The sequence below is a fragment of the Heptranchias perlo genome, chromosome 4, assembly GCF_035084215.1.
Source record: "Heptranchias perlo isolate sHepPer1 chromosome 4, sHepPer1.hap1, whole genome shotgun sequence".
In the NCBI taxonomy this organism is placed as follows: domain Eukaryota; kingdom Metazoa; phylum Chordata; class Chondrichthyes; order Hexanchiformes; family Hexanchidae; genus Heptranchias; species Heptranchias perlo.
This window is the reverse complement of record NC_090328.1, coordinates 50,705,101-50,726,252: the sequence shown is the minus strand read 5'-3', so window position 1 is coordinate 50,726,252 and position 21,152 is coordinate 50,705,101. Positions and strand designations below refer to the sequence as shown.

The 21,152-nt window shown below is 39.6% G+C and overlaps 1 protein-coding gene across 4 annotated transcripts in view; it reads right to left on the bottom strand.

The window, feature by feature from the left end:
• pam (peptidylglycine alpha-amidating monooxygenase) overlaps positions 1–21,152 on the bottom strand; it is a 276,130-nt gene that overhangs the window by 137,652 nt on the left and 117,326 nt on the right. For all 4 annotated transcript variants that reach the window (XM_067982909.1, XM_067982913.1, XM_067982911.1 and 1 more), the window contains exons 4-5: positions 20,312–20,369; positions 11,190–11,277 (exon numbers count right to left, since the gene is read on the bottom strand). In XM_067982909.1, the coding sequence (XP_067839010.1) occupies positions 11,190–11,277; positions 20,312–20,369 (146 nt within the window). The remainder of the gene's footprint in view (positions 1–11,189; positions 11,278–20,311; positions 20,370–21,152) is intronic.

Sequence of the window (21,152 nt, the reverse complement as noted above, 5' to 3'; positions counted from 1 at the left end):
GCTGAGAGCGATAGACATTTGGACTCTACGGGAATCAAGGGATATGGGGATCGGGCAAGAAAGTGGAGTTGAGGTCAAAGATTTGCCATGATCTTATTGAATGCTGGAGCAGGCTCGTAGGGCTTGAAGGCCTACTCCTGCTCCTATTTCTTATGTTCTTATGTATTTATTGAATTTCATCTACCATTGATTTGTCCATTTCCAGATTTTAACAAACCCCTTTTGTAGATCCCCAACTTTATCATCTGTATTGCAGCAATAAACATCCACAGGGAAATGTGAGGAGTGGTCTGAACAGTCAGTGTAAGTTTAATGCACTGCAAACTGTCATCGGAACATGGGAACATGAGTAGGCCATTCAGCCCCTCGTGCCTGCTCCGCCATTTGATAAGATCATGGCTGATCTGTGATCTAGCTCCATATATCTGCCTTTGGCCCATATCCCTTAATACCTTTGGTTGCCAAAAAGCTATCTATCTCACATTTAAATTTAGCAATTGAGCTAGTATCAATTGCCATTTGTGGAAGAGAGTTCCAAACTTCTACTACCCTTTGTGTGTAGAAATGTTTTCTAATCTCACTCCTGAAAGGTCTGGCTCTAATTTTTAGATTGTGCCCCCTAATCCTAGAATCCCCAACCAGCGGAAATAGTTTATCTTTTTCCACCCTATCTGTTCCCCTTAATATCTTATAAACTTCGATCAGATCACCACTTAACCTTCGAAACTCCAGAGAATACAACCCCAATTTGTGTAATCTCTCCTTGTAACTTAACCCTTGAAATCCGGGTATCATTCTAGTAAACCTGCGCTGCACTCCCTCCAAGGCCAATATGTCATTCCAAACGTGAGGTGCCCAGAACTGCTCACAGTACTCCAGGTGCGGTCTAACCAGGGTTTTGTATAGCTGCAGCATAACTTCTGCCCCCTTGTACTCTCGTCCTCTAGATTATAAAGGCCAGCATTCCATTAGCCGCCTTGATTATTTTCTGCACCTGTTCATGACACTTCAATGATCTATGTACCTGAACCCCTCAGTCCCTTTGGACATCCACTGTTTTTAACTTTTTACCATTTAGAAAGTACCCTGGTCTATCCTTTTTTGATCCAAAGTGGATGACCTCACATTGAATTCCATTTGCCACAGTTTTGCCCAGTCACCTAATCTATCAATATCGCTTTGTAATTTTATGTTTTCATCTACACTGCTTACAATGCCACCAATCTTTGGGTCATCGGCAAACTTAGATATGAGACTTTCTATGCCTTCATCTAAGTCGTTAATAAATATTGTGAATAATTGAGGCCCCAAGGCAGATCCCTGCAGGACTCCACTAGTCACATCCTGCCAATGTGAATACTTACCCATTAGCCCTACTCTGTTGCCTTTCACTCAGCCAATTTCCTAACCAAGTCCGTACTTTTCCCTCGATTCCATGGGCTTCTATCTTAGCTAACAGTCTCTTATGTGGGACCTTATCAAATGCCTTCTGGAAGTCCATATAAATAACATCCATTGACATTCCCCTGTCCTCTACTTTAGTCGCCTCTTCAAAAAATTCAATCAGGTTTGTCAGGCACGACGTACCTTTCACAAATTCATGCTGGCTCTCTCTGATTAACTGAAAATTCTCGAGGTGTTCAGTCACCCTATCCTTAATTATAGACTCCAGCAATTCCCCCACAACAGATGTTAGGCTAACTGGTCTATAATTCCCCGGATTCCCTCTCTCTCCTTTCTTAAAAGTCATCTGGAGATAGTCAGTCAGGTCCATCCGAGAGCACAAAATTTAACTCCCTGTGCCTGTTTGTGTAAACTGTGTGCATTTTTTTTTAAATAACTGCAGTGTTTAATGATTTTCATTTCCAATTCAACAAAGTAATCATTTCGGGCAGGTTCAAAACAGCAACGTAAGCTAGAAATTACAGCTGGCAATAACAACAAACACTTAATGTGTTTATTTAACATTCCTGTTTTAGATTAAGATTTTAAAAATGTATCCATGAGTATAGCTGCAGACTTGGACAGAAAACTCTACCTTTGATAAATAACTTCATTCAGAATAATTTTTTGGTCCGTTTTCTTAATTAATAACATAAGATCTAATACTAATGTTAAAAAAAGCACTATGCAACACAGTCTTATCCACTAGAATGCCATCATTAAAAAAAAACTTGTTTCACTGGCAACCACTTCTCTGGGATAGAGCATTCACTCAAAAGGACATCATCAAGCCAACCTTCGATACCTAAGCCCTTATTTGGCTGAAATCCAGAAAGGATTTTGGAGCTAGTTTCTAGCTGGAGGGCAATTTTTCACAATCTAGTTGCCACCTCCAGAATGAATAAGTTACAGAGAAAAACAGGAAAATTTAATGTTTAAACTAAAAACATAAAAAACAAAATATAATTTATAATGAAGTGTATTCCTTAGAATTGAAATAAATCAAAAGCTGAAAAAATAATAATGGAAAAGAGAGAAAGAAAAGGAAAGACAGGGTGAGCAGAAATAAAGGCCTCGAATATCGGGGCTTCTCCGGATCACATACTGTAACTTCAGTAGGAGAGCGACAGAATCCCAAGAGAAATGACAAAGAGCTATTTACATATTTTTTCCGGGGTTTCCACCAATCTTCCACGAGCGAACCCTGCAGAAATTCCAGGCAATTGTGTTCAACAATTCTATTTTTATTTTAGGAATATGTAAAATTAAAATTATATTAATAAAACTAGTCACAATATCAAAAATATAAAATGGCCGATCATAAGTTATCCCATTCAGGAAAAACCTATAATCTCTGCACCCCCCCCCCCCCCCCACCCACCACAATAGCATCCAAATATTTTTCATAGAGTCATCGAATGGTTACAGCAGAGGAGGCGGCCATTCAGCCCACTGAACCCCGTGACGGCTCTTTTGTAAGAGCAATCCATTTAGTCCCATTCCGCCGCTCTTTCCCTGTACCCCTGCACATTTTTCCCCTTCAAGTATTTATTCAATTCCTTTTCAAAAGCCACGATTTAATATGCTTTCACCATCCTTTCAGGCAGTGCATTCCAGATCACAACTGCGTGCTGCGTAACAAAGTTTCTTTTGCCAATCACCTTAAATCTGTGTTCTCTGGTTCTCAACCCTTCCACCAATGGGAACAGTTTATCTTTATTTACTTTATCTCAACCCTTCATAATTTTGAACACTTCTATCAAATCTCCTCTTAACCTTCTCTGCTCCAAGGAGAACAACCCCAGCTTCTTCAAGTCAATCGTCCCTGGAACCATTCTAGTAAATCTTTTCTGCACCCTCTCTAAGGCCTTCACATCCTTCCTAAAGTGCGGTGCCCAGAATTAGACACAATACTCCAGCTGTGGTTGAACCAGTGTTTTATAAAGGTTCAACATAACTTCCTTGCTTTTGTACTCGATGCCTCTATTTATGAAGTCCAGGATCCATATGCTTTTTTAACTGCTTTCTCAACCTGTCCTGCCACCTTCAAAGATTTGTGCACATATACCCCCTCTCTGTTCCTGCACCCCCTTTAGATTTGTACCACTTACTTTATATTGCCTCTCCTCATTCTTCCTACCAAAATGTATCACTTTGCACTTCTCTGTGTTAAATTTCATCTGCCATGTGTTCACCCATTCCACCAACCTATCTATGTCCTCTTAAAGTCTATTATTAACCTCCTCACTGTTTACTACACTTCCAAGTTTTGTGTCATCTGCAAATTTTGAAATTGTGCCCTGTACACCCAAGTCCAAGTCATTAATATATATTAAAAAAAGCAGTGATCCTAGTACCGACCCATGGGGAACACCACTGTATACCTTCCTCCAGTCCGAAAAACAACCGTTCACCACCACTGTTTCCTGTCACATAGCCAATTTCGTATCCATGCTGTCACTGCCCCTTTTATTCCATGGGCTACAATTTTGCTGACAAGCCCATCATGTGGCACTTCATCAAATGCCTTTTGAAAGTCCACATATAACATCAGCCCTCTCTGTTTCCTCATCAAAAAACTCAATCAAGAACCAATGGTGACATGAGGAAAAATTTTTTTGCACAGCGAGTGGTTATGATCAGGAATGCACTGCCTAAGGGGGGGTGGTAGAGGCAGATTGAATTGTGGCTTACAAAAGGGAATTGGAGAAGCACTTGAAGGGAAAAAAATTGCAGGGCTATGGGGAAAGGGCGGGGGAATGGGACTAGCTGGATTGCTCTTGCAAACAGCTGGCATGGACTTGATGGGCCAAATGGCCTCCTTCCGTGCTGTAATCATTCTATGATTCTAAGTTAGTTAAACAGGATTTGCCTTTAATAAATCCGTGCTGGCTTTCCTTTAATAATTCACATTTGTCCAAGTGACTATTAATTTTGTCCCAGATTATCGTTTCTAAAAGCTTCCCCACCACAGAGGTTAAACTGACTGGCCTGTAGTTGTATGGGTTTATCTTATACCCTTTTTTGACCAAGGGTGTAACAATTGCAATTCTCCAGTTCTCTGGCACCACCCCAATATCTATGGAGGATTGGAAGATTATGGCCAGCATCTCTGCAATTTCCACCCTTACTTTCCTCAGCAACCTAGGATGCACCCATCCGGACTGGGTGACTTTTCTGCTTTAAGTAGGCATGATGCCGGAGGATTGGAGGATTGTTAATGTTGTACCGTTGTTTAAAAAGGGAGAAAGGGATAGACCGAGTAATTACAGTCTAATCTCGGTGGTGGGCAAATTATTGCAATCAATTCTGAAGGACAGTATAAACTGGTCATTTAGAAAGGCACGAATTAATCAAGGACAGTCAACATGGATTTGTTACGGGAAGGTCGTGTCTCACTAACTTGATTGAATTTTTTGAGGAGGTAACTCAGAGGGTCGATGAGGGTAGTGCGTTTGATGTAATCTACATGGATTTTAGCAAGGTTTTTGACAAGGTACCACATGGCAGACTTGTCAAAAAAGTAAAAGCCCATGGGATCCAAGGGAAAGTGGCAAATTGGACCCAAAATTGGCTCAGTGGCAGGAAGCAAAGGGTAATGGGCGACAGGTGTTTTTGTGACTGGAAGGCTGTTTCCAGTGGGGCTCCACAGGGTTCAGTACTCCCTTGCTTTGTGTGTTATATATTAATAATTTAGACTTAAATATAGGTGGCAAGATTAAGGAGTTTGCAGATGATACAAGAATTGGCCATGTGGTTGATAGTGAGAAGGAAAGCTGTAGACTGCAGGAAGACATCAATGGACTGGTCAGGTGGGCAGAAAAGTGGCAAATGGAATTCAATCCAGAGAAGCGTGAGGTAATGCATTTGGGGAAGGCAAGTAAGGCAAGGGAATACACAATAAATGGTAGGATACTGAGAAGTGTAGAGCAACACAGGGACCTTGGAGTGCATGTCCACAGATCCCTGACAATAACAGGACAGGTAGATAAGGTGGTTAAGAAGGCTTATGGGATACTTTCCTTTATTAGGCGAGGCACAGAATATAAGAGGAAGGAGGTTATGCTCGAACTATATAAAACACTAGTTAGGCCACAGCTCGAGTACTGCATACAGTTCTGGTCATCACATTACAGGAAGTATGTGATTGCACTAGAGAGGGTACAGAGGAGATTTACGAGGATGTTGCCAGGATTGGAGAATTTTAACTCTGAGGAAAGATTGGATAGGCTGGAACAGAGGAGGATGAGGGGTGTTTTAATTGAGGCGTATAAAATTATGAGGGGCCTAGATAGAGTGGACAGGAAGGACCTATTTCCCTTAGCAGAGAGGTCAATAACCAGGGGGCATAGATTTAAAGTAATTGGTAGAAGGATTAGAGGGGAGCTGAGGAAAATTTTTTTCACCCAGAGAGTGGTCGGCATCTGGAACTCACTACCTGAAAAGGTAGTAGAAGCAGAAACTCTGAACTCATTTAAAAAGTACTTGGATATGCACTTGAAGTGCCGTAACCTACAAGGCTACGGACCAAGTGCTGGAAAGTGGGATTAGGCTAGGTAGCTCTTTTTCAACTGGCACAGACATGATTGGTCGAACGGCCTCCTTCTATGCCATAAATTTTGCTATGTTTCTAAGTAGAGCCAGCCTTTCTAGCACCTCCTTTTTATCAATTTTTAGCCCCTCCTCTTTTACTGTGACTTTGGCAGTATCTTCTTCCTTGGTAAAGACAGATGCAAAGTACTCATTTCGCATTCCCGCCATGCCCTCTGCCTCCATGCGTAGATCTCTGTTTTGGTCCCTAATCAGCTCCACCCCTTTTACTACCTGTTTACTATTTATAGGCTTATTGAAGACTTTTGGGTTCCCTTTTATGTTAACCGTCAGTCTAATCTCATACTCTCTCTTTGCCCCTCTTATTTCCTTTTCAACTTCCCCTTAGTACTTTCTGTATTCAGCCTGGTTCTCACTTGTATTATCAACCTGACATCCATCATATGCCCCCATTTTCGGCTTCATCTTACTCTCTATCTCTTTTGTCATCCAGGAAGCTCTGGCTTTGGTTGCCCTATCTTTCCTCATGGTGCCATGCTCAGGACTGCACTCCTTCGAGATGTCGTCATCCTCACTGGAATGCTGAATACTGGTTTGAGACTGCCACACACCCAGAAAATTCCTACACTACCTGCCCCTTCCTACCCTTTCGGATGGCCACCCACTTGCTATCCTGAACTCTGTGGCTGCGGGTGACCACCTCCTGGAACGTACAATTCTGGAAACCTTCAGCCTCCCTTATGCTCTGCAGTGACTCCAGCTGCCCCTCAAGCTCAGAAACCCTCAGCTTGAGCTCGAGCAACTGGAGGTATTTCCTGCACGTGTGGCCCTCCAAGACACAAGAAGCACCCTGAAGTTCCCACATGGCTGCAGGAATTGCAGGCAATGGGTCTCAGCCGCCCATCCATTATATTTAGAAACCTTTTTTCCTGAACTATTTTTTAAAATAGTGCCAGGGTTTTCATCTCCACTTCTTCAATTGGAAGTTAATTTCCATTTACTGATCACCCTTTATTCGAAGAACTTTCTGATATCAGTGCAGAATTTGCCTTTTATTAGTTTCAACCTCTGTCACTTAGTCTTATTCTCGCAATTTAGTTTGAAGTAACTTTCCAGATTGACCTTTTTCACACCATTTACTATCTTGCATTCCTTAAAAAGATGACCCTTCAGATGACTCCTTCCAAGGCTGAAACACCAAGGTTTCTCCAATCCTTGCTTCTATCTGAGAACTATAACACTCAGGATCAATCTTTTGGCTCTTCTCTAAATTGCCTCCAGTGCTCAAATGCCCCCTATATCTTGGTGATGAGAATTGGACACTCTATTCGAGGTTATCTGACCAGAGGACTATACAACTTGAGCATGACTTCTTTTAACTCATACTCTACTGTTCTGGCTATATCATTCAGCATTTTATTAGCTGTGTTGCTTGTCGTTCTGCAGTGTTTGGACATGTTTCTTTTAGGTTCATTTTAATTTTCAGAGGTAGCAGTTTTCTACCTGAGTCAGAAGATCATGAGTTCAAGCCCCACTCCAGGACATGAGCACATAATCTATGCTGACACTTCAGTGCAATACTGAGGGAGCGCTGCATTGTCAAACGGGCGGTCATTCAGATGAGACGTTAAACCAAGGCTCTATCTGTCTAATCAGACGGACATAAAAGATCCCATGGCACTATTCAAAGAACAGCAGGGAACTTCTCCCAGTGTCCTGGCCAATATTTATCCTTCAATCAACCACTGAAACAGATTATCTGGTCGCTTATCTTATTGCGGTGTGTGGAACCTTGCTGTGCGCAAATAGGCTGCCATGTTTGCCCACATAACCGCGATTACAGTTCAAAATAGTTCCTTGGCTGTGAAGAGCTAAACGACATCCTGAGGGCATGAAAGACACTATATATTAAGGCAAGTTCTTTCTTTTCTTTCACATTGAGTGTGTTAAGGCTTCTAGCTCGCTTTCAACTTCATCCTTAGCTATTTCAATGTCATCCAAGTTGCTTATTTTAATCTCCTACATGCAATATTTTACATTCATCTGTATTAAAGTTCACCTGCCACTGTTCTGCCCACTTGCATATTTTATCCAACTCATTCTGTCCACTGTCCCTTCTAATTTAGTGTCTTCTGTAAGTTTGTCCAATTTGCTTTGAATTTCTGAATCCAAGTCATTGATATAAATAGAAACAATACCGACCTCTTGGGCATCCAACTCAACACTTCTCCCACCCCGACATACCTCCTCTAACAAATATCCATTGTTTTCAACCCTTCAGCCAATTTCTTATCCATTCCCAAGATTTACTCAGAATCCCTACAACTTTGAGCTCAACTGATGAGTTTCCTATGAAACTCAGTCACATGCCTTTTGGAAGTCTAGGTATATTATATGTAGGACTTATCACGGTTTACTATGGATGTCACTATCAAAAAAGTTAAGGAAGTTGGTCAGGCAAGATCATAGAAATTTACGGCACAGGAGGCAATTCGGCCCATCGTGTCCTTACCAGCCGAAAAAGAGCTATCCAGCTTGATCCTACTTTCCAGCACTTGGTCTGTAGCCCTGTAGGTTACAGCACTTCAAGTGTGCATCCAAGTACTTTTTAAATGAGTTGAGGGTTTTTGCCTGTACCACTCTTTCAGGCTGAGTTCCAGACCCCCATTACCCTCTGGGTGAAAAAGTTTCTCCTTAGCTCCCGTCTAATCTTTCTACCAATTACTTTAAATCTATGCCGCCTGGTCACTGACCCCTCTGCTAAGGGAAATAGGTCCTCCCTTTCCACTCTATCGAGTCCATTCATAATTTCATATACCTCAATTAAATCTCCCCTCAGCCTCCTTTGTTCCAAAGAAAACAACCCAGCCTATCCAATCTTTTCTCATAGCTAAAATTCTCCAGCCTTGGCAACATCCTCGTAAATCTCCTCTGTACCCTCTCTAGTGTAATCACATCTTTCCTGTAATGTGGTAACCAGAACTGTATGCAGTATCAAGCTGTGGCCTAACCAATGTTGTATACAGTTCTAGCAAGATATTCTCCATGTTCACTGCTACTGCTATTTACTAGGTTATTTTTGTACAAATAACCCTCAAGTTTATGCCTGATATTGATTCCATTATTTGACACAGTACTGAAATAAGACTAATGAATGTATAGTTGCCTGAGTCTACTTTGTTGTTAGATTTGAAAATTGCTACCTTGTTGATCTATTCAATCTACTGGTACCTCCCCTGTGTTCACTTACTCCTTCATAATGACTGCCAATGCCTCATAAATCTCCTCCCTGGTCTCTCTTCCTCCTCTGGAATCAATAATGATTTTTTTTGTTTTGAGCCCTTTAGCTTGTCTAAGATTTACATCCGATTTATATCAAAGTTATTAATTCTACTTAGATCGACACTACTTTAAAAAAAATTTGTTCTTAGGATCATAGTATCCTAGTAGGGAGGTCATTCAGCCCATCATGCCTGTGCCGGCTCTTTGAAAGAGCAATCCAATTATGTTGATTCCCAATAGCTCTATAATTTTTCCTTCAAGTATTTATCCAATTCCCTTTTGAAAATTAGTATTGAATCTGCTTCCACCATCCATGCAGTGCATACCAGATCATTTCAACTCAACACTGACACAGCAACGTTTATTACCCAAGTTGTTCTGAGGGCATTAAAATTGTTGGACTGGAGTTATGTGTAGGCCAGGCCAGGTAGGTGTGCATGGTACTTCCCCCAGGGACATTTGTGAACCAACTGGGCTTTTACAACAATCCAGAAGAATTCATGGTCATTTTCTGGTGCTAACCAGATTTACTAAATTCAATTTCATAACTTGTCATGGTGGGTTTTGAACTCACATCCTCTGTACTAAGGGGTGCCCCCACTGCTTAAGCTATGACAAGTTCATGTACCACAATACTTTCAGTATAATTACCTGTCTCTACAAGTCATCGACAAGGCCAATGGGTTTGTTTTCACAGAAAAACAAACCAAATTATGAAACACTGGTAAAAATCCCAGATTCCCAAGTAATAAAAATGGATTTTAACTTGTTCAGTCAAGTTAAGGCCCACATTAAGGGCTGTTTTGAGTTGTTGATTATTATTGATTTGTCAGCTCTTTTAATGCTGTGTCATATATTTTGAAGCTATTTGCCAGATTCTGTGGGTTTTGTAAGTTGGCATCTTTGATGAGACTGAGAAAAGTGATAGGATGATTTCAATATTTTTGTGGAACTGGCTGTTTCTGTCATCACTGTCCTCAAGGATCTACTCCAACTTACAAAGCTGGTTCTTTATGGAAATGCCTTGGAAATTCATGCAGCTGTCGTTTGTCAGGAGCCACTGGTCACAATTGTTGACGACTGCGAAAGTGTTCTTAACTGGAGCACAAGCAGATTTTAAAATCACATGAACATAAAACTAAAAAGATCAAAAGGCAAGCATTTTCTAACATGGTTCAAAAAGCAAGGATTTGAGCCGCTGCAAATGTAAGAAAAGAGCAAAACGAGACTGACAAGAAAACGTTACATAAGAAAAATGCAAAGGAAAAAAGCCCAGCATCAGAAGAAAAAAAGTCCGTTACTCCCTGCATGAGATTGTTGACAGGGAGAATAGTTTCAATATGTGGGGATGACAAATTATTTGTTTATATATATTACAGAAAACCTCCCTAAAATATATTCAAATTTTCTCAAACATTTTCAGTCATGGCAGCACAATATATTTATATGAACATTGTTTAGCTTCATTGAGATTCTAAATGATCATTCCCGCAACATCACCATCAAACTGAATTAAACATGCGGCAAAATTTGTAAATGTACAATTTCCAGATACACATAATCAGGCTATAAATTAAACCAGGGATTTCAGTTGAAATTTCTAAGACAACATACATTTAACTTTTAGATCTTATAGCATGATCCAAGTGCCACTTAATTAGGTTATAGCCTTACAATTTGCTCTATTGGACCTTATTTTACTAAACTGCGCTTGCTTTATTGTTGTGTTATCAGTGTATACATGCACAAAATAAAAAAGATTGTAAAGAACAAACTCCTTCAGTGGGATTAAAAGAACACTGGATTATTACTATGACCTATAATTTGTGTTATACAATGATTCATTATTCAGCCAACAAGTTCACGATATAGTACTTTTTAAACATTTTGGAAATAAAAGCTGAAATCATTACCAGTAATCCTCATTAGTGGCTGGCATGCTGCATCCAAACAGTAACATATGATGAGCAGTGTCCATGCTTGCATGAGGCTTAAAGTCAACTGCAAAATGAAATAAAAATAAATTACACTTAGTGACATTATCCTTCATGACATCTTCTACACTCTCCAGTAGGGTTCGGTCGAGTATTTTTCAACCACACGGTACTGTTGAAAAATCCCTTCAATTGTAATAGGTGAACAAAAAAGGTGCAAAAATGCCTCTTCCTGTGCAAATTATAATATATTTTTGTTACTGTTTGAGGTTCTTATTTTAAGTGCATGATCTGAATTTAAAATTATCACTCCATAGTGACTCCAAATCTATTGGCAGGTTATTTATTCACTTACTGTCTTCATGTTGTATTAAACTCAGCATAAACTTTACTCACTGAGTTAAACTCCAATTCCTTAATATAAAACCATTGTACTACAACCAGTTTGTTAAGCACAATGTAAATTTTGAATTGTTCATAATTTGATAACATTTCTAATTTATTCAAGAAATTGTGAATATTACATGTCCATAGTTATTAACATCTACAACATTACAAAACTAGTAAAGAAAGAACAAACTTGCATTTATATTGCATCTTTCACAACCACCGGAGATCCCAAATAGCTTAACAGCCAATGAAGGATTACTGAAGTGTAGTCACTGTTGTAATGTAGGCAAATGCAGCAGCATAATTTAAGTGTAATTAAGCCCAAAAAGTACCAGATAATCTTTTTTAGTGAGTTGATCGAGTTATAAATGTTGGCCAGGACACCAGGAATAGTGCCGTGAGATATTTTGGGCCAGAAATCGCGCAGAGCGGCGAGGCAATGCTCACCGCAGCTCCTGTGAATTAAATTAACGAAAATACTTACTGCGGGCATCGTGTGTCAAATTGCTTGAATGTGAACTTTAAACAAAATGTGCGCTATCAACCAGCCTCTGAGCAGCGTGAATTGCCACGTGGCTAGAAAAGTCTGTAGGAGAAGACACGCCCACAAAATTTGTCAGGAGAAGCCACACCTGCAGATTCAGGCTACATCGCTCAAGTAGGCAAGCAGACTTCATTAATTTAAAGTTATATTTTGTATGTAATTGTAAATAAAAATTAATTTTTTTAATTAAAAAGCCAAAGAAATAATGAGACAGGGAAAGGAAAAAAAATTACATTTATTTAAAATTAACATTTTTTTAATGACCAAAAACTTTTGAAATAAAGAGTAATATGAGACTCCACATTTTTAAAAGTTAACGACTGCCAAACAACTAAAAATTAAGACTAACACGCTGTTAAAACTTAGTTTAGACCTGATATTTTTAAGCTTACCTGTTTGGTGGCATAATTAGTTACTTTCCAGCTGGACAGATAAGCAAGTTGGTGCTTTTTCAATGATTTCTCTGATTGCAGCATGCGATAGCCCTTTAATTAGAAGCTATCAAATCGCTCGCAAACCACTAGAAGCAAGTTCCAGATTTCCGCATTACACTGCACATGTGCAAATGTGGGAACTTGTTTCTTCAATTCACCACTAAAAACAGAGTGCTGTTGAGCTTCTCTGTTATTTCAGGAGCAGTTTCTGGCCCTTTATGTTTACCTGAGAGATGGTGGACGAGGCCTCGATTTAACATCTCATCCAAAAAACAGCACCTCTGACAGTACAGTACTCCCTCAGTACTGCACTGAAGTGCCAGCCTAGGTGATATGCTCAAATCTCTGCAGTGACCCAGAAGTGAGTACGCTTACCACTGAGTCAAAGCTAATGCTAATTGCTACTTCACTAATTTTGGGGAGATTCTTACAAGATTGTCAGTGTTTCTTTCTCTTTTTAAAAAAGTCCATCTTACATAAATACAGACATATGAAAACAAACAGGAAAAGACCAGCTGGTTCATGTAGCCTGTTCCATACAGTTGTGATGTCTTATGCATCACATCAAGAGACTGCTTATTGCTAGGTACCATGTAGTCTCCTAGTTAAATGTAAATTAAAGTAACTGATGGCTGCTAAGGACAAATGGACTGCGAGCCACCAAGAACCTGCAACAAGTCCACCCTGACTGAGATAAAGCCACTCAAGGTGGACTTGTTTCTGGCACTGCTGCATCCTTTATTAAAAACATTAATTCCAGACAAACACTGGTTAATTATTTAAACAAAACCTATACTAGTGAATTCCAACAGTTATTGCTCATGGTCAGTTCATGATTATACGTTTTTTCTTTAATATACAAGCTGGCAACAGAGTTTGGGGAGGGCAGGGGGGGGGGGGGGGAGAAAGAGACTTCAGAAACTCTCTACAATGCCACCCACAGACTAGAGCCTATAATTAACTCACTACAGGCAAATGTTTACATGCATTCTAAATGTTAACTAAGGCAGTTTCAGTATGAAATATTGACATAAAAACCTGGCCAAAAATTATGGTATGCATGAATACACACGAGATATATATATATATATATATATATATGTAATACATTATGTGGGGAGGAAGAGAAACAGGTTGGATCATTCAATTAACTTCAAAAAAGATGCAATAAAATGCCTATTAATACATTACAAACAAAATTCAAAACCTGATATCTATGCTAGCACTGCGGACGTTTTTACTACGGTTAAAGGTGCTACATATATGCAAGTTGTTGTTAGTAACAAAATTCAAATGTAATTGAGGAAAAATGTAACAGTTGAAAATTCATTTTAGTAGGGTGAAATACTGCTATATTCTTTTGAACAGGAAGCAGGGAAAGGGAAACCATTTAATTTTCTATAGGAAGAATACAGCAAGAACAAACTGATGAAACATCAAATGACTTCTTGGGTACGAAGGTAAATTTTCAGAGGCTCCATTCCTGGTGCAGAGCCTTACTGAATGGTAGAACAAGTCACAGAATCAACCCTATAGTGCATAGCCCTATTTCTGAATCTTATTCCTGTCCAGCAAGACTGCGCCAGCAGCCTTGTCAAGCAAAATGCACTCTATAGTCTTCCTTATTTTTTGAATGAAGATCAATTTCTACATGAAAATTCGTGGAGTGGAAAAAGAGTATAAAAAAAACACACTTAAACACACAGTTCCTTTAAGTTATTTCCAGCATGTACAGGTCCAGTGACCTTCCCTCATTCCAATATATACAAGGCCTCATTCCGGCAACACCTTCAGTTTTTTGACCAGGGAAGACACATTTACATTTTATGAATAACAGTGAGATGATCCACTGAAACATCTATAGTGAATGACATGAACGGGGCCAAAATGCATCAGGTCTAAAAGTGGCAGGCTCTTATTTAAAGGTTGGGGGGAGGGGGGGGGTGGGGAAAGAGGACAGGGGAGAAGAAACTTTGAATGAAGCCCAGTCTCCACATGCAAACAAGGAGTGTGATTATACCTATGGGAAATAATCTAGCATATTCTCTCATTTTCAGTCTCCATATACAAATACAAGAGGGTGCAATGCTGCCACAATCTGCGAGACACCTTTCCCTCAGTCAGGAAGGATGTCTCCGGGGAGCTGCCCATCAATCATCACAGCTCCCTGGGAGTATGGGAAATTTGAATCGGCTGATTTAATGGGACACCGAGGACAAATGGACTGCCAGTCACTAAGTCCACCCTGAATGAGATAAAGCCAATCAGGGTGAGCTTGTTTCTGGAATCGCAGTATCGTTTATTAAAAATTTTACACATATGTCAAGAGGAACCTTCCAGTTGCTGGCCCAGGAACTGGCAACTGTACAACTAGACTGACCTTTGACTTTCCTAGTATTCTTTACCAATATTTGATTAGCGATGGGTTCATCTAAAATCTTACTTCCAAATAAAACAAATAACTTCCAAGATTAGTGAAACTTTTTTTTCTTATCTACATAAAAAGCTTTCAATGGAAGAGACATGATAAAACCTTTGTAACTTTCTGAGATAACTATCTGGAGGTTAGAGTTTATTCTATATAGTTAGACTTGAGGACTATCCTAGCCTTATGCCAAAAAACATGTCAAGGCTACAACCAATAAATGCAGCTCAGTGATCCTCTAACCTAAGGGCCAGCAATCATTTTAAATTAAATAAACTTAAGATCACAAGAACCCATAGGTTCAAAGAGTTCTGACATCGATTTGTTCAAAATCAAATTCAGTTCTCAGCTAGGAACAAAAGATTGTGCCTTACATAAACCATGACACAGTGAGGTTTCCTCCAACTGCCATTTCCAGAAAGAGCAGCTCAAAATAGAGTCCTACAAAGGATCTGCTGCATTTGCAGATATGGTCAGATTGCTGCCAGATTATATTCCAGCAAGTAGAAGCTATGGTCCTGTCTTCAATAAATAAAACACTTCAACTTAATGTTGTAAACCTTCAAAGCACAGACTTCTCTGCACAACGATGCGGTGGCAACCACTGACAGCTAGGAATCTTGCTCTTCTAAGCTAGCTTTCTCAATGTCATGCTACAGTTTGAAGCTCTGGGAGTTGCAGTAGTGACTGTCCATCTTAGTCAAGATGTGGAGATGCCGGTGATGGACTGGGGTTGACAATTGTAAACAATTTTACAACACCAAGTTATAGTCCAACAATTTTTATTTGAAATCTACAAGCTTTCGGAGGCTTCCTCCTTCCTCAGGAAGGAGGAAGCCTCCGAAAATTTGATTTACCTGAGGAAGGAGGAAGCCTCCGAAAGCTTGTAGATTTCAAATAAAAATTGTTGGACTATAACTTGGTGTTGTAAAATTGTTTACAATCATCTTAGTCAAGATAGCCTCACGGGCAATGTTAAGGATCAGATGGTCAAGAATCAAGTCTTCCTGGCTAGTAAAAGGTCAATGAACACGCATTGCTTCCTCCACCAGAATCTAGTGAATCTTGAAGAATCTCCTTTTTGCCAAGAGATTGATAGGTCAATGAGTTCTATTACTGTACATCTCAAAAACTGCAGATTGCCATCTATTGAAGACCAAATGATTGTCTCTGTTACAGCTGCCTATTCTGTGCCCTAGTGAAATGATGGGCTGATAGACCTACAGAATTCACCAGACACCAATTCTGGATCTGCAAGATATTGAGTCAAAAAGCTAGATATCAAGTTTGTTAATATTGCAGACCATGGTGTTGTTAGTCAATACCTTCACCTTTCTATTGTGCACCAGTCTTTTGAACCAATTCAGAGACAACCACCCTGTTGGATGTTCAAGTGTGTTGATCTGCAGACGGTCATATAGGGAGTCCCATACTAACCTTGGCCCAAGCCCGCTCAAGAAGGGCTCCACATTCTACGAGTGAGGATTTTCTTTCTAAGCTGGTAATTGTATCTGTGCAAATGCAGCTTGACTACGCAATGGTGGTTTGTGACTATCATTATAGGCTGTGATGTGTTTGGTCAGTTGTAGAAATTTGCTGGAGACCTATGCACAACAGGACAGCATGTTTTGTAGAGGTTTACGAGCAGCTTTGCATGTGGCACGATGAAGATGGCTGCCATCATCTGGCCAAGAATATGCAGGAAAAGCTGTGTCCCTATCCTGGAACACCACTGAACTGTGGAATATTCCACTGTTAAGGCCACAAACTTGTCCAGTGGAAAAGACAACACCCTGTCAGTCTAGAAGTAGGCCCCCTGTGAAGAATAAGTCTCGTTTCAAATGCAAATATGAATTTTCTTGATTAACCACAGGTACCAGACACACTAGGATCTGTATACCTGCTAATCTACTGCTTCCGGCTGATGGTTTGCGAACTATCCAATTGTTTAGAAAATAATAGATCTGCAGTCCTTGCCTCAAAGGTTGCTTCTACTGATATACACTTAATAAAAGCCCAAGGTGCTCATATCAAGTCCACATTAGCACTCTGTACTAGAGACCTTGCTGATATTGAACTTCATATCTTCTGTGTGACTCACTGATCCCTATATGGAAGTATGTAAGCTTAGGTCCACTATTGCTTGTACCACCTGAATGATCTGCATGCGAGAACTATTTTGAATTCTTTTTGAATGAATAAATTCAAAGCCCTAACCTCCAGAAGGACCAAAAGCACCCCCTCTTCAAAATGTTTTAAAACACACCAACAGGACTACAACTGTGACAGAATCTTTTCCATAGTTCCAGTTAGCAGGTACTCCTGTGCTTCATTGTTCAAAAGCTCCCTCATATGAACATCCTCAAATTGTCACAAGAAAACAATTCCCCTGAATTTGAGAGGAACCCACAAGAAGTCAACAATCCTCTTCCACTGTCACTCCTCACATGAGTATCTGATGTAATTCTCTAAAACATTACTGGATTTGAGCCTCACCATTGGAAGAAGTAGAAACCAAGCTAGAGGTAGTTGGTAGAAGAGGAAGGAGGAACTAGGGGCCTGTTTCTTTCTGAAATGCTACTGACCATCTCGTCAGGGATGTTAAGTCCCTGGAATAAAGCTTTTTTTGGGCAGAAGGTTAATATTTCATTATAGAAGCTTCTCTGGTTAGATACTACACCTCCTAAACCTGATTTTTAAGGGCCATTCCCAGCACTGTGTCCATGCTCTGTTGGTGCTGAACTTATAAATGGCAGTGCCTATCTGGTCACCAAACAATCTCTCAGAAAAGCAATTCCATCCCCTTTTGTTGAAGGTATGATTATAGTATTATGACAGTAATTTTTACTTTACCCCATCAGTAAATCTGTATCAATACTATACATCCCGTAAAGTAAAGTGTTAACTATCACGGCTTGCAGGGATTACAAAATATAAACCTGAAATCCTCTTAACATATACATGGAGCTTTTTGGGAAAAGAATCTCATTACATGTTCCCTGTGTTGCTTAGCTAATGAAAGTGTTGACTATTTGGCATGGCATCGGTCCATGAAGAGTAATATTTATTTACCAGTCAGTCAAATGAGTGAAGCAGGGATAAGATTCAGACAGTTCCATTTATTGGTACGCTTATTTTCTGCCAGGCTCAATTCTTCTCTGTACAGCACTGGATCCCCCTTCAGCTATCACTACAGCTGAGCAGCAGCCCAGAGAATCACTATATGTACCTCTCAGAAGGTCAAATGTATGTCAGGCAAACCAACCATCCAGTATTAGGGTATAGCTTGAAGGCAATTTCTGCACTGACAGCACAATTTATGTTTAGTGTTTTGGAAAATTAATGCTAACTCCAAATATAAACGACATGACCTTGACTAGTGAGCTGTTCACTTTAAGAGTCTGTAAATTCAAGTTGATTGAAAAGATCATTGCAAAACAGTAGGACTGATTAAACAAACTATAGTGCTCGTACTTTGATCATATCCACATAATTCAAAAGGAGGTTTACGTGGTTACTAGGACTGTATGCACCATTGCCACCTTGTCATCTTTCAACTGCTTGAATAAACAAATTAATCATCAATGGACAGCAAATATTGTATTGTACTCTTTGCTGATTGTAGAGGGTAAAAGAGTTACTGCCTTTACTGGCAGGTAAATAAACAGTCTGTTCAATGGAGCAGGATAAAGCATCCAGCCTCAGACAGAAAACCAATAAAATACAAATTGAACGCTTGGGCTTTGCTGTAAGGATTTGCATGCAGTGCTGCAGCAGTTATAAATCTCAGGTGCCCATCACTCTGGCCCTCTTTGCTTACATTAGTCAATGTCAAAGCTAGAAGCTTACAGCTGACTTAAACTCAAGCCCTTGTAGTTGAGATATAGTAGATGCAAAGCTGGGAAATAAATCTAATTATTTTAAGAGCAGTAAATACTCTGCAGATACTAAAGAACCATCCACTACATATCAATAGAAAGTAACAGTCCAAATGAAAGTGTTTTTAAAAAATTATTTAATGACCCCCATCTCGTCTATGTACAGTTGATACAAAGGACATCCTGTACATTAAGTGTCAGTTTTCAATAGAACCACAATGCTACTGTTGTTTTTCCTGGACATAACATGACCATGAAAGTATGAACTATAAATCTGGTAAGTAGATTGCCAGATGGCTTTCCCTGATTGCTTTAATTTATCAAGGCAGTAAAGAGGTCACTTATCAAGTTTGTCATTTAAAAATGTCTGACAGTATTGAGGTACTCCTGGGTGCAATGCCATGGAATGCCACAAAGAGGGTTTACACTGATAATTCCCAGCAAGTTTCTGTTCTCAGCTATATCTTCAGGAAAAGGTGAAAACCAAAGGACTCAGGTATGATCACTGGGAGATAAAAAGTACAGGACAGATTAGCCCAAATTACTCTCACACACCTCCTAGAAGCTGATTTCATAGCAGTACTGGCAAGTTCTTGGGGTCAGGAAATTATGTGCCTTGGATCTGACAAAGGGAGAAAATAATCTAAAGTAAGGCTAAAAAAGTTACAAAAAAAACTTGTAGGACAATTTTCAAAAATGTTCATCTTTTTGTATAAAATTCATACAGACTACAGTTGCAATTTTAGTACCATTTTTTCACCGCATCTATATTGTTTGCAGCATAGCATTAATGGGCACCCAAGGAACCTTTAAAATATGGAACATTACAGTTCCTGTAGTCATATGTAGATACCAACAAAATCTACAAAGAAACAGGAAAAATGAACAAAATGCACAAACTGTGGACCCTGACAGTAATCTCAACTGAATGGTTTGGATAAGTATTCAATGTACACTTTTGAGGAAAACTTGTAACCTTTTAATATAGTGCTTTTTATTTATGCTTGGAAAAACATGACAATATTTTTAAAAATAGCCTTTTACAAGATGTTCAAACTGTTCTAAATTTATATACCCAATAAAGAACATTTTTGCAGCGAGCACGCAAGTTGAAGGCCTGATAGTGTATCATTCAACTTTTTTTTTGAAATGTAGATTAATTCACTAAAATTTGTGGATTATGTTTTTTTTACACTTAAAAACTAAACTCAGCAATGCAGGGCTCCGGATGCAACATAGTTACTGATGCAATATGGCTACTGGTGCAGCATCCTATATTTCTCAATACAGATTTACTACTGACAATGAAAGATTAAGCTACAGCCATTGGAATGCACCATGTACTCAATAAGAAAAATGTCACAGGAGAACATTCGCTCTAAACCAGAATGAAGACACTTAATTCTTGCTGGTAGTGAACACTCACTCACCTATATAGGATTTCTGACCAGGCGGCACTGGAACAACTGTGCAAAAGTAGCTATCCGACTGTAAAAGAAGCAAAAACGATTTCTTTAGCACTTTTAAAAGATACAGCATTTAAATTCAACCATTTATATGCTCCATTAAAATGTGGAATAATTTCTAAATTAGTTTGATTGACTACTGCAAAATAGGCATACATTTGAAGTTACTGACCCAATTTTTAAAAAAAAGTTCTTGAGAACATTTTAGTAAGTTAGTGCACCTATGTGCTGTGCCACAGACTGACAGAACATAGTTCACAACCACAATGTCAAGAACAGTGGATTTCTAATAGTCAGCTAAACTGTCAGGGTGGAGGCAGCACACACCCACCAACAGCTGATTACAGAACACCAGCAGGTTGGGGCCACTAGGTGGATTGCCTCCAACCACATACCAGAGTGTAATTAACCTATCAGCGATTGCTCTGTCATGATTTTCCTTGTCTAGCACCTAAATCACAACATTAAAGAACTATGACAGCCAGGTTTTGCTTTTTGACCTGTAAACAAATCAAACTTACGACAACAAATTAACTAGTATCATAATAGGTACAGCACAAGAGGCAGCCATTCGGCCCAACGTGCCGGCTCTTTAAGGTTTGGTCTCAGCAGACAGTTTCACTCTCAGCAGTTAAATTTGAAATGCTTTTAGACCTCAAATGTGCAGCATTCATGAATTTTCTTGCAAACCGGCTGCATCTGCATACACTGGCCTTGACAACTTGCCGACGGTGCATGCGTGAAGTACTGGTGTCACGTTGTTAGCAGAAAGCTATGTCATGGCAGCAAACTAAGCATCATCGTG